This window comes from Bactrocera latifrons, unplaced genomic scaffold (assembly GCF_001853355.1).
Source record: "Bactrocera latifrons isolate USDA-ARS-PBARC rearing strain unplaced genomic scaffold, ASM185335v1 scaffold_318, whole genome shotgun sequence".
Lineage (NCBI taxonomy): Eukaryota > Metazoa > Arthropoda > Insecta > Diptera > Tephritidae > Bactrocera > Bactrocera latifrons.
The window spans coordinates 55,334-74,967 of NW_017536830.1; the positions used below are offsets into that span (position 1 = coordinate 55,334).

Genomic DNA, 19,634 nt, shown 5'->3' on the forward strand with positions numbered 1-19,634 from the left:
AAAATGTAAATAACATTACCAGATGATTTGAATTTGTATTTAATAATTGTTTACAATATAGGATTGCCAATGGTAACATTAATTAATATGAGAAATAACATATAATTTACCCAGCTACGTAAGAAACCTAACAAGTAAAGCTAAAATTGTATTATAAATATTATAAGGCCAAAAAACAAAACGGCTTTTTTTATTAAAAATTTAGTTATCAAAGATAAAATTATTAATGCCTTTTAGAATAACTTGTTAAAAAAGTTAGTATGCTTTATTTCTTCGAAAGCGAGATATCTTTTCACTTAGCTGAGAAGAAAACTAAAAATTATTGAACTTATTATATTTGAATAATTTGGGCCTAAGTATTTCCAAATAAGCTTACCCAGATGTGTACTAAATAAATTAGTAATGTGTGGCAACTTTCTATAGAACAAATGCTTTGAAACGTGTGGCACCGTCCTTAATATTTGGCAATCGTTGAGGAGTTCGGGTAGAATATTTCTCGTTGGAAAAGTCTGAACTTTTATTTTATTCTTATAAGAAATTTAATTTCAAAACATTACAAAAAGCTATCCAAGTATAAAAGTGATAAGTGAAGATTGTGTGTAAACAAAATTTAAGCAAGAATGTGCACAATTAATAGGTATAGTTTAAAAAAATAAAGATTCTTATATGAATTTTCTGAAAGTGAAATGACACTTTGAGAAGACAAGAGTTTAGAACTATATTCGAAGACGAAGGTGGTGGCGACGGCCATTAAGGAATTCGTGAGTTTGAGATGTGTTAATTCGCCAAAGCAYCGTCGGGATTCGGTTAAAGCTAAACAAAGTGTCGCCAGTAGAGAGGAGTGGTGCWTGTGAGTGCTGCCAGATGTAAAAGCGTAGCACTGCCTTAAAGATTGGCGCATATTTTAGCATTTGTTTACAATTGTTTATATTTGAAAAAGTGGGAAAATTTAAGTTGAGTGCATAAAAATGATTAAAAATAAAAGCTCAATTAATGAGTAATAGTTTTTATCCAGTCATTTCGTCTAATGTTCGCTGTATCCGCAAAAGTGAGATTTATAAGCGGCAAAGTGTATTTGAAAGTTTTATGTAATTGTTTTTAAATAAAAGACGTAGTATGTCATTAAAATTAAATAGTAAGTAAAATATATATTCCATATACCAGCAATGAGTAATGTTTCATATTTAAGTTAAATTAAAAACATATGCTATGGTTGTGTAAAGAGCGCGTAACCGCCTTCTCATCGCTCCTCCCAAAATTTTCAATATGACCTTTGTGGGCATGCGTCGTTCATAGCCGCAAGAACCGCGGCTATTCCATTGAAGTTGCTTTGGTAGCGACAGCGAATGACGCCGTGTGTATGTATTTTATTGTGCCAACTTAGAGTTGCTGGTCGGGTAAAGAGACAGAGCACAATGTTTATGTCTGGTTGGAAATATGAACTTGGGAGGGGATGCGTTTTCTAAGGAGGGTCAATATGATTTATACCCAATTAGCAGTTGTTTATAAACAATAAATATGGAGGCGCCGATGTTTTTAAAAGTACAAATAATTATTATTATGCTTTTATTGAAAGCTATGTTGAATGTGAGTGTACGCGTTTTATTTTAATTGATGCTTTCCTTAATAAAAAAATATATATATTTATATATTATATATATTTTAATTATGTATATAATTTTTAAAAGCTCAACCTAGTATTTAAAGTACTTAGTATCTTTAAGAGTGTTTAAAGTTTGCYCTCAGTTTATTTGAAGACAAGAATATCACTTTACCAATTGGATTGTTACCGCTACCTTTCCCAATAAGAAACACAGCACTGTTGATTGGGTAGTGGCCCCTCACTTTTCGTTAATCAGAATCTGTGTAAAAGCAGTTGTCTGACGCGTCGGGCGCAGCGGCCGATTAATATGAGTGCACTAAATTGAGCGTCAATCATTCTGGTTGTACGTACATTTGTTATTTCTTCGTTCTCATCTCCCTCTCAGCAAAATCAACGTTTGAAAGCCACTATGCTTACGGTGTTGGCGGCTGAGGAAATGGCAGCGAATTCGATGAGTTCTCTTCACTTCTCTCCACCTAATTCGGTTCAGTTGAGTTCAGTCTACGCACCTTAACTCGTCGTCTCACCTCCGCCGACGTATTTTGTTCTATTCGGATTCTTTCTTCCTTGTTTTTTGCTTGGCACCAAAGTTCTTCCCCTCTAAATCAAGTTAATTCAAAAGTTATTCTTCAATGGCGTCCCATTAAGAAAAAATATATTCGATTATGCACAGTGGAGTGAATAATTTGTTTATGAAACTTCTAAATGTGCATATTAAATGTTTTTAGAAACTTTGTGTTAAAAATACAGGTCTTAAATATTAACTAAAACTAAAACTAAATCAGATAAATATAATATGTACCGTCGCCTATACATAAGTGTAAAGTGCAATTTTTGAGAAAGATATTTTGAAAATCAAGTGAATCGTAATCAGCTCGGAATTTGCAATTGTCATAATTCTTGTAAAGTGAAGCGAACAAATAACCAAATAATACATATGTATGAATATAGATTTGGAAGAGGCGAAAACTTAAACATTTACGTACAGAAAAGACGACTTATTAACGTCATCGTGTCATTCTGGTAATTGTAAATATGTATCAGGTATTAGGTTGAGAAGTGTGTGTGAGTGGGTAAACGTTCGGTTGGCTGGTTGAATGCGAAGCAATTGGGTTGGGGAAGCAATAGCGTATAAGCGAGTTTATGAGCGCGTGAGCAGGCAGCAGAGGCAGGGTTGCATTTATGCAGGAATGAAATGAGCTTTGAAATATACCTAGGCCGTGCGTAACAAGAAATCGACAGCCCGATGCTTTGCCCGCGAATGCACAATTTTACGTACAAACATATACACAATTGTATATACATCCATATAAGTACATTCTTGCTGCCATATGGATGTTATGTACTTAACATACTCGCATGTAAAATTATATGCAAAATTTAGTTTAAATACATATGTATGAAATAAATAATTTAAGCTTTGGAAAAGGTTCTTTGTTATAGAATAACAAATATTGTATGGCCAGTAGATCACTATTGCAGTGATCTGATATAACACGAACAATRGGAATACTCTTATTGTATTAAAATATTGTGCTGAATGTATTTGTTTTGATAAATGTAAATTTGTTTTGATAAAAATTTGTATTCAGGTTTTTGGTGAGTGGGGGAGGTAGACGTCAAGGTCAGGGAAAGTCAAAAAAATCGTTGACACTTGTATTGTGTKTGTGGTATGAACTAGGTAGTTAGTAGTAGTAGAATCTTTTCAATTTTTTTTTATCATATTTATTATATTTATGGTTAAACTTAAAAAATTAAGCATCGATTTTATGACAGACGGAAAACTGCTGCTTTGCACAAAAAAATGTTTCTATCCCTTCTCAAATCTCTATATCTACTTTGCAATCACTTTGCCCCACCTTCACCTCGACTAAATTTCGTTTTTTATTTATTAAACAATTATGAAATGCACTCTAATTGAGTATAATGGAAAACGAAATCAAACGTCTGTACAGCGGCAGAAGCTCATAGCAATAGAACGAACGTTTAATAGCTCAGTCTCAGCTAAAACTCGACATAGCAGTACGAAAGCACGAAGGCAGTGGATTATGAAGATAATTATGACGATGACTATAACAAATTTGGGAGAGGGAGAGAGAGTGCAAAGAGAAAGAATGAACTTTAATTAAATGAGTAATAAAGCAAACGAACTTGATTATACGCCTTGGATTAAATAAATATTTCATACGGTTTTGTCAATCAACTTTTCTGCTTAATATGTGTTTATTTATTTACTACCTTTAATTTTTAGAATTTTCAATTCATTAAGTATACATACATACATATGGTGAAAATTAAATAATAGAAATTCAAAAGCACTGGACACCAGATAGGCAATATGCGGGCTGATGTAGTGTCGTCGTTTTTGGCGAAGGGGTCGGAGTTCTAAATTACTGTAGTAGTATTTTATCTTATTGGCATTAGTGCGGTAAGGTGTATTTGTTGTTCTATTCTAACTTGATGCGGCGGGGCATTGGCAAGAGCGAGAGGAAGCTTTTTKTTTGTGAATAAAGTCGTAAAGAGAGCAAATTGGAAGTAAACGCACACATGCAAACCTACAAATATTGCTGATATGCATTCATACACATGCAAACGTAATTGCATGCATTGAGCAAGAGGAATGGCAAAATATAAGAGCCGAAAAATAGATTGAAAGGGGAAAAAGGTTGGGGTGAGGTAGAGGTGTTATGTACGGTGGTCACGAATTCTCAGTCATTTAGGCGGTTTTTAATTTTTATGTGTTTTCTTCTTAGTATGTTCATAAAGTAAAAATCGGTCTGTTTATTGTAGCAAGTAGGAATATTAAAAGTAATAGTTTAAAATTCTTAAAATATGTAGGGATGTACAAATAGAACTTCTGGATACAATATAGAACTGAAACCTAGATAAGTGCAATTATTAACCTTTGTTAAATGCGTAATCATTTAGTTGTACGGATAATAGTGAATATTAGAATTGGCAAATCCTTCATATTGTGATTTTTCTTACAAGTTAGTCAGATTTGCAATTTTTTAGGAAGTTTTAGTTTTTCAAGGATTGGTAATTGATATATTTTGAGAATCCTGCCTTTACACTTGGTATCTATAATAATATACATCCAGAGAACATAAAAAATTAAAAATAGCAAGACATAAATTTTAGGTTGTGAAAAAAGTCTTGCGGTATTTTCGCTAGTTGGCGCTGAGAGCGCGTAGTTCTAGTTTTATTCGTCRCATCGGGTCATGCTATACCTTTTTAGAAAGCTYATTTCACGCGCGTCRCAAACATGGAGCAAAATAAAGAGAAAATACGGCATATTTTACAGTGCTAYTACGAWACCGTTTTCGTTCTGATGTGGAGGTGGTCGAAGATGCGCCACGCTCCRAAAGGCCTGTCGTCGAAAATTGCGATAAAATCGCTGAATTGGTCGAAAGAGACTGGTATAGTAGCAGCCAAAGCATCGGTCAAGAGCTGGGCATGAGTCATCAAAAAAAATTTTGTGAACAATTRAAAATTCAATAAAARTACCGCAAGACTTTTTTTGACAACCTAATATGTATACCCCAACAATATTTTCTGGTTGATAATGTTAACAAAGCTGTAATTACAGATCCCTTCCCGTTAAAATCAAAAAAATGTCACGGGGTGAATTCCATCGTTATGAGGTGAATTCCACGGTTGAAATTTTACAAATGTTCGCTGTTAAACCTGCATCTTCTCATTCTTTTATGTTCTCTGGCGCATCTTTATAAAATAATGGCCATACGTACATATATCATATATATTATATGTATATATATGCATAACTAACGAAATACGAAATAATGAACAATAAGTACATAGCATAACCGTACATATTTTTTTATAGCAATAAATTTGAAGAGTATAAAATTATATAATATTTAAAATCAATGATAGTGCACTGCACTTCAAAATATTATCGAAGATGTTCGCCATGCAGAACAGAATTCTGTGGTGTTTAGAAAATGAATAGTGAACATGCAGCAGTAAAAGCAACTCCTGGTGAGTCAGCGAAAGCCACAATTACTGTAGCCACTGCTAATGAATTGAATCGGCAATATCAACAACAGCAACGACATTCACCACAGCAACATATTAACAATTCTCATCATTTGCATCAACTGCAATTACAGCAACAACAGACGCAAAACCAACAACTAAACGAGGTGAGTTATTTTGGCAAATGGTAATATGATAAATCAGTGTCTGTGTTCAGTTCTTGCCAACTTTTGGTTAATATGCTTTTATAGKAAAATAAATATTTGTTTTGTTGTTTATGTTCTTTTTTGATTTATATTTGTTACTTTTCGTCTACTCACGCTGTAACTGAGCTTTATAATAATATGAATAACAATAATTATTTGCACCGTCCGTCTTGGATTCTATCTCATATTTCATATTGCGCTCGTATTCCATCTCCTCTTTRCATACATTTTATGTTTAATAATAATTGAAGTAAATGGGATTTTGATTAGGTTTTTTATTTACATTAAATTATATTACATTAAATGTATCGTAAATAAATTTTAATATATAAATGTCGGACTTACAAGTTTTAAGCTGAATAAGTATTTAAGACATATTTTTGGGTATTGTTAGTTGTTAGCGTTTATGACCACCTACGGCGTGCGCAAAGTTGAATATTCATATACATACATACATGTATGTACTTATGTACATACTTATATAGTTGTAGTGCTTACTGTAATTACGTATATAAGGTTTTATAAAAGTTAAGACTAGCATTACAAAAATKTATTGCTGCAGATATACAAATGTATGTAATAGTTTGTCAAAAAAGTCTTGCGGTATTTTTATTGAATTTTCAATTGCTCATAAATTTTTTTTTGATGACTCAWGCCCAGCTCTTGACCGATGCTACGGCTGCTACTATGCCGGTCTCTTTCGGTCAATTCAGCGATTTTATCGCAATTTTCGACGACAGGCCTTCCGGAGCGTGACGCATCTTCGACCACCTCTACACCAGAACGAAAACGTGTAACCATCGTTGTGCGGTGGAAATGGAAACTGTATCGGGTCCATAAACTGCACAAATTTTATTGTCGGCTTGAGATGCATTCTTGCCTTTATCGTAGTAGTACTGTAAAATATGCCGTATTTTCTCTTTAGTTTGCTCCATGTTTGCGACGCTATAACACACGATCGACTTAAAAGAAACGACAATCAATYAAGCACGTGTTAGCGCGTGAAATGAGCTTTCCAAAAAGGTAAATCATGACCCGATGTGACGAATAAAACTAGAACTACGCGCTCTCAGCGCCAACTAGCGAAAATACCGCAATACTTTTTTGTCAACCTAATATATCTTCATATACAGGATATATGTATATGTATGTATATATAGATATTTAATAGAGATTATTTTCTTGAATTTATGAAATGTCTGATCTTATTTTTAAGTGAATTTATATTTAGCAAATTATATGCAAAAACTTCTTATTAAAACCAATTTTATGTCTATCTCTTTTGACCGATAAAATTCGATTTCATTCAAATAGCTTAATTTTATTAACTGATTATTAAAGCATATCACAAATCTCACAAATTATTTTCCACATCTAGTTTTTATATATAAATGTAATTAATTTACTCATTGTTTCACTTCCATATATTTCTCTATGCGTTTATGTTTAGCAGTTTCAGTTCATCTTCAAAATAATTTACCATTAAACACATTATAACTTTAAAAATGTAACAATACATTTATAYATACAGTATATTCAAATGTAGTTTATATAAATTATTTAATGTCGCTTGCAGTTTAAATTCCTCTCTCTAGCCTTATTCAACCCCCTTCTRTTCGTTTAGGCTATGAAACATTTTGCAGCACAAATCCTTTGCTTACTAAGAAACTCTCCTTTACATATACATACATATCATTTACCCTATCACAATTAAATGAATGTTCGTGCCTTTTGATTAACGCCACACCTCATCTCTGATTCTGCTCTTTCTCTTTTCCTCCAAATCCTTTTCATAACSAATTGTTCTTACTTTGTCACTGCAGTCCTAAGCTTTTAGTGTTCCTATTTAATATAGAATATCAGTTTGTATTACGTTGTATGTGCGGAGTATAGTTTGCCATGAAATGTCTTAGCTCATTTTATGGGATGGCGCTCCCAATTTGCGATAATATTTGTTGTTTTTGGTTTTGTTCTTATTGAAGATAATCGCATTGTTATAAATGCTAAGATAGCCTTAAATAAGATACTTGAAACGCTGATGTAGATATGTATGAAGGTATGTATACACGAGTCACGAAACAAAAAAAAATAATTTTAATGAAGAAATGAGCAAAGGCGGCATTTACTCAGGAGCCTCTGGGATAAGGTTGGCGGTGGTTCTAATCAAGATTCATTCGATTGATAGTAGTATTCCCTATGTAAAGACGAGAGAGTTTTTCAAAATTTCTATTTTTAACTTTTTGGAATATTTTTTAGGAAAAAACTGGATGTTTAGCGAAAAGCTATGTCATTGTAAAATGAAAAATTTGAAAACTCTTCAACGTTATCTCATAAATTATGTATAGAATATAGCGTTCAAAAAGAATTGATGCAATTTGAAGTTATGAGGGCACCGACTTTGTAAAAGKGAGTTGAGAAGAAATCGGTTTGAAGTTTTTAAATTCGACTTGAAATATAGATACAATATTCTTAAGATATTATGCAAACATATAAAATATATACATACATATGTACATACATATATTTAAGACAAAAAAAAAACTCGTAAAAAAATAAATTACATCATCAAAAAGGAGCAGCTCCGCTAGGAAGAAGGAGTAGGCAGAGATAGAAGTTGCTAATGGAGGGTTATAGTTTCAGCATGTTTACATATTTATCCTACTTGTCACATTCTAAACTGGCCACTGTAAGATGAAGAATCACATATGTATATAACATGGGCCCAGCTTCTTGCGCAAAAATGCTTCATTTGATACTAACCAAAATGCGTTGAGTCGATCCAAAAGAGATGTTAAGATCCTCTGTTATTTCTATCGCCAACATGATGATTTTTTGGAACACACTTTTCGCGTAGTAAACAGCTTTCAAACACACACTAATTGACATAGCAGGTCAAACGTCTCACGAATATAAAAAAGTGGTACCAGTCTAGGAAAAATTGTATATTGAAAATATGCAACCCAACCACACTTTCGTATTCAGTCCTTACTTAATTTGTAATATTTCAGAACGAATTAGATTGTCCACGTTACACAAAATATTGAATGTAAAACTATATCCGAATTTACGCAGACGAAGATATAATATATTATTTAGTTGACATCAGCCTGAACCACATAAATTCTACAGACACCGACATCCATATAGGTAAAATATTACCGATCTTCATGTAACAGATCGTAATGTCATGAGCTTACATAAGCATTTTTTATCAACTTCTTGTAGCTATTCTCATTTGATAATTGACTTTGTATGRATTTCTCTACTCACTTTTGTGCATATTTTGTGTAATATATGTATGTATGTATGTAAGCGAGTATATTTGTGGACATGAAATATTATGCATTTGTCTAAAACCTCACTTTACCTGTATATTAATTCATTTGCACTCATTTGTAAACACTCACATAAATATGTACATATATTGTACGATGATTTTTGAGAACAAATATTCATACGAGCAAGCAGACGCATATACTTACACATACATCTACATCACATACACACAACCATTTGTGGATATACGTTCCTGCATMTAGAATATTGTATGTGCTAAAAGAGCTGTTGGTTGGCAAACAAATCACGTGCATATATAAACGTACATATATGAATGTTATGTAGCTTACAAAAATAATGCCAAAAATAACAATTTGCATCCTAAATAAGAACAGAAATCCTTTGAGTCTGAAATTGTGATATTTCATTTTTAAAAGCATCCACAACATGTTGCAGCCACAGCAAATCCGAAGACAACAAACAGCACAACAACAACAACAATTGCAACTGCAGCAGACGCAGCAACAGATTAATTCAATGTCGTTGAGCAGTGTAAGTGGTGGAGGTGGTGGCGGGGGCTCCACTGCCATAGTGACAACCCCCTCCACTATAGCCACAGCAGGCGGCATGGTTGGTGTTGCCGGTAATACTTTAATACCACTGACAGCCCCAGTCCAACAGCAGCCAGTTTCAATAGCCACTTTGACGGCGGCGACAATTGCGGCCGTTGCAGCTGGAGGTGGCACACCAACCACTCTAACCGCGACGCCAGTAACTGTCAGTGGTCTTAGCATAAGTGTTACGAATCCTGCAACTGTCGTTACTGGCAATATTGCTGAYACAAAGATAGGCCAAACGGCATTGCAACAGCACCAACAACAAACGCATCAGCAGCAACAAAYAATAAGTTCAACTGGAGACACATTAGCAACGGCATCAACCACAACTGCACTATTGCCAAATGCACCAAACGTAAGAGTTTTACGTCGTAGTACAACAACAACACAATAAATGAGCAAAATTAAAAATTCACCCACACTCACACACTAGCTCATCACGCATTATCARCCAATCACCGGTTCATTCAATGCGCACAATTATCGAAACAAAAACATAAACACGCAAACATCAACACGTTGGAATTWCATTAAACGTCCGCCGCGGATTCTGTAGAAAGTTTTATAAGAAGGGACATGCATTCTGCATGAAATTTATGGATTAGATTACATAATAACATAATAATAACTGCGAAGGTTTATCAACTAATATTCCGCAAAATATTTTCGAGCTTCCGCTTGTAGATCCATAACTTCCAATCAACGACAAACAAAATTCTCTAATGACCCGCTTGCTGGTTAATCCTTTTTTTATTTTAATAATGGCTTAAATGCAAAGATTTATTATAATTTACCTCTTTTTACCTATTTTCTAAGAGTTTTCTGTTTACTTTCATTCATACAATCGCACTAATCTCATTTAATTCCTTTTTTATTGAATACAGCGAATTCGATTTCTCTTTCATTTTATATATAGTACTTTGTACGTTTCTAAGTAAATTATCTATCAATTTATTTTTTCAGTTGAGCAAATATTGGGTCGTATCAAATGGTCAAGCTCTGCCCTATAATATTTTGCCAAATGGAACAATAATCACACAACATCAGCGGCAGCAAACGTCGGACCAGGATACACATTCACAGCAACAGGTTCAACTGCAGCAGCAGCAGCAACAACAACAGCAACAGCAAACTAATGCATTACAAATTCACGGTAATGCAAAAATTTCCCATTTGAATTTTTCTTTTTTTTTTTTAGCTTTTCGTGGTCGATTTGCCAAAAATAGAGTTTTATTTTATTGTTGCCAACTTTTATTAGTCTTCATGATTATTATTTTTTTTTGCAGCTGCAGTAAATGCAAGCGATGACAATCGACAGCAACAACAGCAGCATGTTTCGCAGCAGCAACATGTAACTGCCGCTGTGCAGCAGTCACAGCAAGCTCAACAACAGCACCAACAGCCCCAACAACAACAACTCCTACAACGAGAAAATATTAAAGAGGAGAAACCATTTTTAGATAACGGGAAGTTAAATCAATCCTTAGTGATGCAACACGTAGGCGCAACAGCATCGTCCGCGCCGACGACATCCGGTGCTACTACCATAACCCTAGGTGCGCCGAAAACCGAAATTAAAGATGATGTTGGAATGGGCAAACCGCCTATTGAAATGTATAAAGTTAACATTGAAGACTTTTCCCAGCTTTTTACCTATCATGAAGTTTTTGGTAAAATTCACGGTGATGTCATGAATCAGGCCGCACATGCAGTACCCAATCCTGCACCACCACCACCGCATGGTAATGCGAGCAACAATGCTGCAGTTGCGGCCGTTGTGGCCAGCGCTAATGCTGCCGCTGTCGCTGCTGCTGCGGCCGCGGYAGCCGCAAATACAACAAGCGGTGTTGTGGCCCCCACAACAACTACCAATCTAACGACGGCAATCAGCACTAGTGGCACTACCACTGCCCCCGCAACGGCTGTAACAGCAACCCCAACTGTGACTGGGGAGCTATTGATGCCGAAAATGGAGGGCGGCCTACCGGTTGTGGATCAGACAACAACCATCGCGCTTGCTCCTGATGGCACACCTATCGCTACTGGTACACATGTCTGTGACATTTGTGGCAAAATCTTCCAATTTCGCTATCAGTTGATCGTACATCGACGTTATCATAGTGAACGGAAACCATTCAATTGCCAGGTTTGTGGACAGGGCTTCACAACTTCACAAGATTTAACGCGCCATGGGAAGATTCACATCGGTGGACCAATGTTTACGTGTATCGTTTGTTTCAATGTATTCGCTAACAATGCCAGTTTGGAACGCCATATGAAACGACATTCAACCGATAAACCATTTGCATGTACGATCTGTCAGAAGACATTTGCACGCAAGGAACATTTGGACAACCACTTTCGTTCGCATACGGGCGAGACCCCTTTCCGGTGCCAATATTGYGCAAAGACATTCACACGGAAGGAGCACATGGTGAATCATGTGCGCAAACACACGGGTGAGACGCCACATCGTTGCGATATTTGTAAGAAGTCCTTCACGCGCAAGGAACACTATGTTAACCACTACATGTGGCACACTGGTGAGTGGTGGGGCGCGTTAAAAGACAAATCCCCTCTTTAACCTAACAATATTTCATATAATTTCATTCAACTGATCCAACTGATTTAAGTTTAAATGAGAAATTACTGTGTTTGTTTAGCAGATGCCAAGTATATTGAATTCTAATTGGATAAACTCTAACTCGGGCAGCTCTCATTTTTTGCGCTTTGCCAAGCAACAAACGCCATTTTTATTAGAGAGAAGCATGGAAAGCAATGCTTTCATTCTAACAAAGTCTTTGCTTTCCTCGCTTTATTGTTAAAGTATGAATTGTYAGCAAAGCGAGGAAAGTTCTATGTGAATCGCCCACAATTCTCAAAAAGCAATAGATATATACATATCTATAATGTTTGGAAAAAAAWTTCTAATAGGCAAAAAAAAACTTTATTGGAAATTAAAAACAGAAATCATATACACACATAATTCAAATGTTACTTATTAATCCTATTATTATTTGAAAATAAAAAAAAACAAAGGAACTATACAACTCATAATAAGATATCACGATTTTTTTATTAACGTTTTAATTAAAAATATTTGCCATTTGTTACAAAGTATAGCAAAAAGACTTTAGTTGCACATAATTCAAAATTATTTGTGTACCTTGAAATTTAGTTTCATACTGAGTTTGTCAGTTATTATTAGCCGATTTATTTCTGTCATCTCGCCTTTTTGATATCAGTTGTTCAAAATTCCCTGGTCTTCATCGCTACCAACATAACAAGGGAATGCGCTTGAGAGAGAATTTTGAGAAAATGAGAGGCTCTCGCATCATGTCATCCTTGATCCTGCAACCCTCACGCGTCTTATTTTAAAATGCAACACTGTGTTTAGTATTTTGTAAATAGAATAAATTGCTTGAGGTTTGGTTAATCAAGCCTTTAAAATAATATAAATAATGTTTCCATTTTATTCTCACAATGTTTACAATGAATTTGTTACAATTAAAAAGGAAGAAGAGGAACCATCCTTCTATCTCCCACCCACCACTCTAAATAATCTTGTGAAACCAAGTGGTGTCGAATTTTCAAGTAAATAATTTACAAAACTTATCCTTTAACTATGCTGTCTCTTATACACATCTGAAACCAAGTGGTGTCGAATTTTCAAGTAAATAATTTACAAAACTTATCCTTTAACTATGTGTGCCCAATTGTAAAACATTTCCATTCTTCAGCACCATTTCATAACCACACAACCATTTAAGTGCAGATATATGTATTAAAAATTTTGTTTTTTTTCTTATAGGTCAAACACCTCACCAGTGCGATGTATGTGGCAAGAAGTATACACGCAAAGAGCACCTAGCTAATCATATGCGTTCACACACTAATGACACACCATTTAGATGTGAGATATGCGGCAAAAGTTTCAGTCGCAAGGAGCACTTTACCAATCACATTCTCTGGCATACAGGTTAGTATACGTCTTATACCAGTGAAACACTTGTAGTGGTTTACAGAACTAATCCTATAAACTTAATCCATAGGCGAAACACCTCATCGTTGCGATTTCTGCTCGAAAACATTTACACGCAAGGAACATTTGCTAAATCATGTACGTCAACATACTGGCGAATCGCCTCATCGTTGCACATATTGCTTGAAAACGTTCACACGCAAGGAACACCTAGTAAATCACATACGTCAGCATACTGGTGAAACACCGTTCAAATGCACCTATTGCACGAAGGCATTTACGCGCAAAGATCATATGGTGAATCATATTAGGCAACATACCGGAGAATCGCCGCACAAGTGCACATACTGCACAAAAACATTCACACGAAAGGAGCATCTGGTAAATCATGTGCGTCARCATACTGGTGAATCTCCTCATCGTTGCAGTTACTGCAAGAAGACTTTTACACGCAAGGAGCATTTGACGAATCATGTACGTTTGCATACTGGCGATTCACCGCATAAATGTGAATATTGTCAAAAGACATTTACGCGTAAAGAGCATCTAAACAATCATATGCGCCAGCACTCCAGTGACAATCCACATTGTTGTAATGTGTGCAACAAGCCATTCACTCGTAAAGAGCATCTCATCAATCATATGTCACGTTGCCACACCGGTGATCGTCCTTTCGCTTGTGAGACTTGTGGTAAGTCATTTCCACTCAAAGGAAATCTGCTGTTCCACCAACGTAGTCACACTAAAGGACAGGAATGTGAACGTCCGTTTTCATGTGAGAAATGTCCCAAGACCTTTATATGCAARGGTAAGAGATTTTTAAAATTCAATAAAAATTGTGGGTATATTAAGCTATATTTATTAAAGGTCATCTTGTCTCGCATATGCGTTCGCATTCGGGCGAGAAACCGCACGCCTGCACATTGTGCAGCAAAGCTTTTGTTGAGCGTGGAAATTTGAAGCGTCACATGAAGATGAACCATCCCGATGCGGTAATGCCTCCTCCGCCGCAGCCTCATCCGCAAATTCCAGCTGGTATACTGACGTCGGTCAAAGAGGAAATAAAACCAATATTTCGTAAGTGTTTAAAATGATTTTAAATGATATAATTAAGTGAAATAAGTTACCAATTTCAAATGTATGTATAAATGATCGGCGTGACGAAATAAGTCGATTTAGCCATGCTCGTCTGTTTRTCCGTCTATATACGCGAACCAGCCCCTCAGTTTTGAWCTGTATGTTCTATTTTTTTATTGGTTGAGATATCTTCACAAAATTATGTAAGCAACGRTACAATCTTCAACCAAATTGTACAGATCGAACTATTTTAGTATATAGTTTTCATACAAATTGACCTATAAAAACAAAGATAAATATCTTTTTAAACCCTTATCCTTTTATACCCTTATTCTATTAGAAATGCACCTGCAAGGATATCAGGGTTTAGGTTTACCCGAACTTAATATTTTTTTTCTTGTTTTYCCAAAGTTCAATTTTATACCACAATTTTTTACTATGATGCASTCACAAGTCTCTGAAATTCATATTTTAAATTAGAGACAGTTTCTGTGACATGTGGTGATTTTGCAATTCAACACGTGACAGTCACAAAAATCTCTCAATTGATTCTCTTACATTTTATAATATATTTGTCGATCATAAATATTACATTTTCTATAACATAGTCAAAAAGCAAAAATAYCAATTAAAATATACAAATACCATATTTAATTTATTTSTTTTTAACTTTATCGATTACAATCGATTAGTATCTATAATGATCTCTATAAGTGRCTTGTCAGTATATTCAAAATGGCAAAYAAAAGTTCTTTGTAGCTWTGTGACGTGAACAGCTATCTATGAGGTGACAAATTTGTGACAATATTTTGTGACTACAGACTGTGTTGTGAAAAGTAACTTGTCACAAATTGAATTGCGCTATTAGATATGAATAGATATATAATTAGCCCAGTTACAGTTATTTTTGAATTTTTGTTTTAAATTATTAATATTTTTGTTCTTGGCGTTCTTTTAGCAAATTAGGGRTACCACTTATGATTTTAATTTTGCTAACAACACATAATTATGAATTTTCACATTTCCGCTCAGTTCCTCATCAAACACCGACCATGCACACCATCCAACAAATAACATCGGGTGCAGCTGCGGCAAATGCCGTGCAGTTAGCTCCTAGTCTAGTGCCGTTGGTTACCTCAACGATAACTTCACATAATAATCAGAAGCCGCAGCAGCAGCAACAGCAACAACAGCAGCAACAACAACAACAGCAACAGCAACAAGCACATCAACAGCACCAACAACAGGTGCAACAGCAGCAGCAACAACATCAGCAGCAGCAGCAACAGCAGCAACAACAATTACTACAATTATCCATACAACATCAACAACAGCAGGAGCAACATCGCCAACACCAGCAACAGCAACAGGCGCATCATCAACAAACACAGGCGCAAGCACAACAACAAGCTCATGCACCACAACCTCAACCGCAACAACCGCCACCCGTGCCTATCGCACTCATACAAACCGATCCGGGCGTCTTGGCGCGCGCCGCCATGCAACTGCAGCACCTGCCAGCGAATGTCGAGCAACATCCGGTGGTTTACTAACAGCAGCATAATTTCACACACTGGTGAGGCGCGTTGACGGCAGCGTTCAATAATAATAATAATAACGTTAATGATATTAGCGAGGTGGATAGAACGGTGCTGAGATAAACGCGAGGCTGTATCTGCTATTGCCCCGGCGCAATGGCGACTGGGGCTTAGTAGTGCAACCGAGACTGTAAGTTGCTGACGTGATTGTGAAAAGGCAACATTTTATATGGCGCGTAAGCRTTAAAGTAAGACGGAATTCGTATAGTAAAAGAAATTTCTTTTTCTGCACATATTTCTAAGCTTTTAATTTAAGTCATTTACATATACCACATTAACCGTGCTGCATTATTATACGCGCGCATAAATATCTTGAGTCCAATATTAATGACGCGCGCAACATTTTTATTATTATACATAATTAGAACATAAGTTTAAACCCCAACATTTAATTTGAAAATGAAGTCAGATTGTCGCTAAAATAATSAAACCTCGCGACACGCTGTTCTCCGCTTAGCATAAACCTGAACCTGAAATGAGCAATTTCTTATTCTATTGTGTTGATTTGAAAACTCTACTTTTAAGCTTTACTTTTCAGCTTTACTGTTTATTTCGAACTTTTTGTGTTGAAAGTCCCGAATGGTAGTTTTGTGCAATATGACGAGTTTTCTAAAGCTCTACTTTTAAAGTAGCAGCATTTATTTTTACGTAAACAGTGTTTTTCACGCTTACTTTATTCAGATTYGTGCTAAGCTGGTTAACAGCGTGTTTGGGTAAAAACGATTGGATGTGTGCTGAATTGTGAATGTAACATACCTAAAAGTGTTACTTAAACTTAGTGAAGTGCCAAGTTTGAATTGGCATCATATACTTCAGACATTATTAAAATTTGTATGATAAGGGAAAGTTTTTGTAAATTACTTTTTTTTTATATTTTTTAATAAAAATATGCTTCCAAATGCTTTATTTATTTTAAAACTTATTAAAAACAGCAAAAAAAAAATATAAAAATTTTAGATACAYAATTTCGATTAAACTTTTACAACAGTTTTTATGTGTGACATTTGCTATAAAAATATTGAATATTGACAGTTATTTTCGAAAATCATGTTCTCTTCGTCCTACGCTTTCTTTGCATACTATGAAGAATACAAATCGTGCCATCCAATTTTATATACCTACATATATATGCTTATATGTTTAAGATACTTACATACAAATATGTAAGGTATCGACGAGAGATGTATATAATACAAAGCATACATACATATTTAAAAATGTATAAAGAAGTATTTTGAAAAAATCAACAACAACAACGTGTAGTGAGGTTGCGATCTCGATATTTGTTTTCACCCTTTTTTTTTTTGTTTTCGACTCATTAGGTTTTCCTTATTATATGCAGCTAAATGGTTTATAATTTTTCTGTGACAAACATTTTTAATTAAACTACAATTTATTAAATATTTAAAAGTAAAWTATAAAGAGATACGCTGTATTATTCGCATTTTAGAAATGAGTAAAATTAAGTGACTCAAGAGAGACGAGTGGTAATTAGCATAACAGAGAGTGAACTATTGTCATAATTGACTTTGATTTAATTTTTTGTTGGATAGAAAATTAAGTATGATATGAAAGATAAAATTAGATGTGTAGTAGTATGGCTTTAAGCGTAGTATATGCAAAAATTGTAAATTAAAGTCAATCATTTGAAATTCGGTATTACTATTATTGATGGGAGAAAAGTAAGAGAAGAAAATTTTAAATATGTACGCAAGCCAGCATAAAAACGTGTACAATTCCAAATTAAATTATTCATTTACATGCAACTAGAAATTAAGGCAGCAGCAATAATAAGCAAATATTTAAAGAAGTCTAAAATAAAAGCCTACGAAAAAATTTTAAMGCGACAACTTAGTGAACATTAAAAGAAAATCATTAAAATAGTTATACATATATACATGCTATACATACTTTATATATCCATATATGTATATATAAATATGTTATTGGATCCGTTAATCATAAAGTAGTTCAACTAACTCGTAGCACACGTACGTACATATACACAAAAATACATAACATACATACAGTTGATAAAAAGTTTGTTTCCGAACTGCAAGTTACTAGCTATTAGGAAGAAGTATGCGAAAATTGACAAGTTACTTCCACAAAGTGCGAAATAATTGAGCAAAGGCTCGGGGAACTAGAGAAAATTACAAAGGAAATATAATGTCTTTTTTGTGTTAAAAACGCATTTTCAGTAAAAATTGTCTGACTAGTGATGCTAAGCAGTTAAGAAACAAACCGATTGTAAATCACACAAAATCATCAAAAGGTAAACAAGAACATTCATAACAAAAATATTTTCGTAAGAAAAAGCACGCTCTCAAGCAACACAAACCTTATTTTTTAATATTCTGTTTTTATTTTCATTTTTATTTATATTCTCTTTTAATTTTAATCATGTTTATTATCTTCTCTCATCTATGTGCTACATTGTTATTATGACTGACCCAAATTTAAATTTCCACTTTGAAACTTCAACTGGTGCAGAAAGTATTCACATAATAACTGAAATCATCGATACATCATTTACATACATACATATTTATCAACTGCATAGACACAAATAAAATATCTAAACTAACCAATTACACATAGCAACTGCAAATATAAAACTAAACATAAAAATTAAAAATTAAAATAAATAACTGTTAACGCTTTAATTTACAATTAATCGATACGCATAAATAAATGTACGATAAAAGGATAACGGATAGTTATTAATAAGGCACCATACAAAGGTGGGGTTTGATTTTTTCGTATGAGCAGCAGCGTTAAAGAAGCGTAGTAAACAATAACACCAGCAAAATATTTTGTAAGAAATAGCAATATAATGCTTACATATATATACACACATTACTAATAAATGAAATAATGCTAAAATTATTGCAAACATAGTGTTAGTTATAATATATATATATATATATATATATACATATATACAATATACACTTAAGCTCATTTACTAAGCTAACAACTAAAACAACAATGATTGTTATTAAATGGGTATAAAAGTAATGCAATTAATATACATATACTAATGGTTAATTACAGAACCAAAAACACACAAAAATATAAAGATCTTCAAATACATTATTATGCGCGCTGAGCGTTCGATAAGCATAAATGCAAGGGTGACAATGAAAAACATATAGGTATTAGCTATAAATATGCAACTAACTTTGCACAAGCACTAACTAACTAGAAGCGTTGAAGAGCATAGACAATGTCACATGTGTAAACGCTTAAATAATGTAACTGCATAGTATTGAA

General features: G+C 34.3%; 1 protein-coding gene across 5 annotated transcripts; it reads left to right on the plus strand.

Moving 5' to 3' along the window:
- The first annotated feature begins 410 nt into the window (after window positions 1-410).
- On the plus strand, window positions 411-16,805 carry LOC108970955 (zinc finger protein 473). 5 transcript variants are annotated; one of them, XM_018936696.1, is made up of 9 exons: window positions 411-1,135; window positions 5,451-5,769; window positions 9,541-10,056; window positions 10,665-10,854; window positions 10,988-12,244; window positions 13,513-13,680; window positions 13,754-14,491; window positions 14,551-14,760; window positions 15,793-16,805. In XM_018936696.1, the coding sequence occupies exons 2-9, from the start codon at window positions 5,569-5,571 to the stop codon at window positions 16,311-16,313; spliced, it is 3,801 nt and encodes a 1,266-aa protein (XP_018792241.1). In that variant the 5' UTR covers window positions 411-1,135; window positions 5,451-5,568; the 3' UTR covers window positions 16,314-16,805. The 5 variants fall into 5 exon arrangements, with proteins under 5 accessions (XP_018792241.1, XP_018792238.1, XP_018792239.1 ...); XM_018936693.1 differs by lacking the exon at window positions 9,541-10,056 and having other exon boundaries at window positions 427-1,135; XM_018936694.1 differs by lacking the exon at window positions 9,541-10,056 and having other exon boundaries at window positions 427-637.
- Window positions 16,806-19,634: the final 2,829 nt, after the last annotated feature.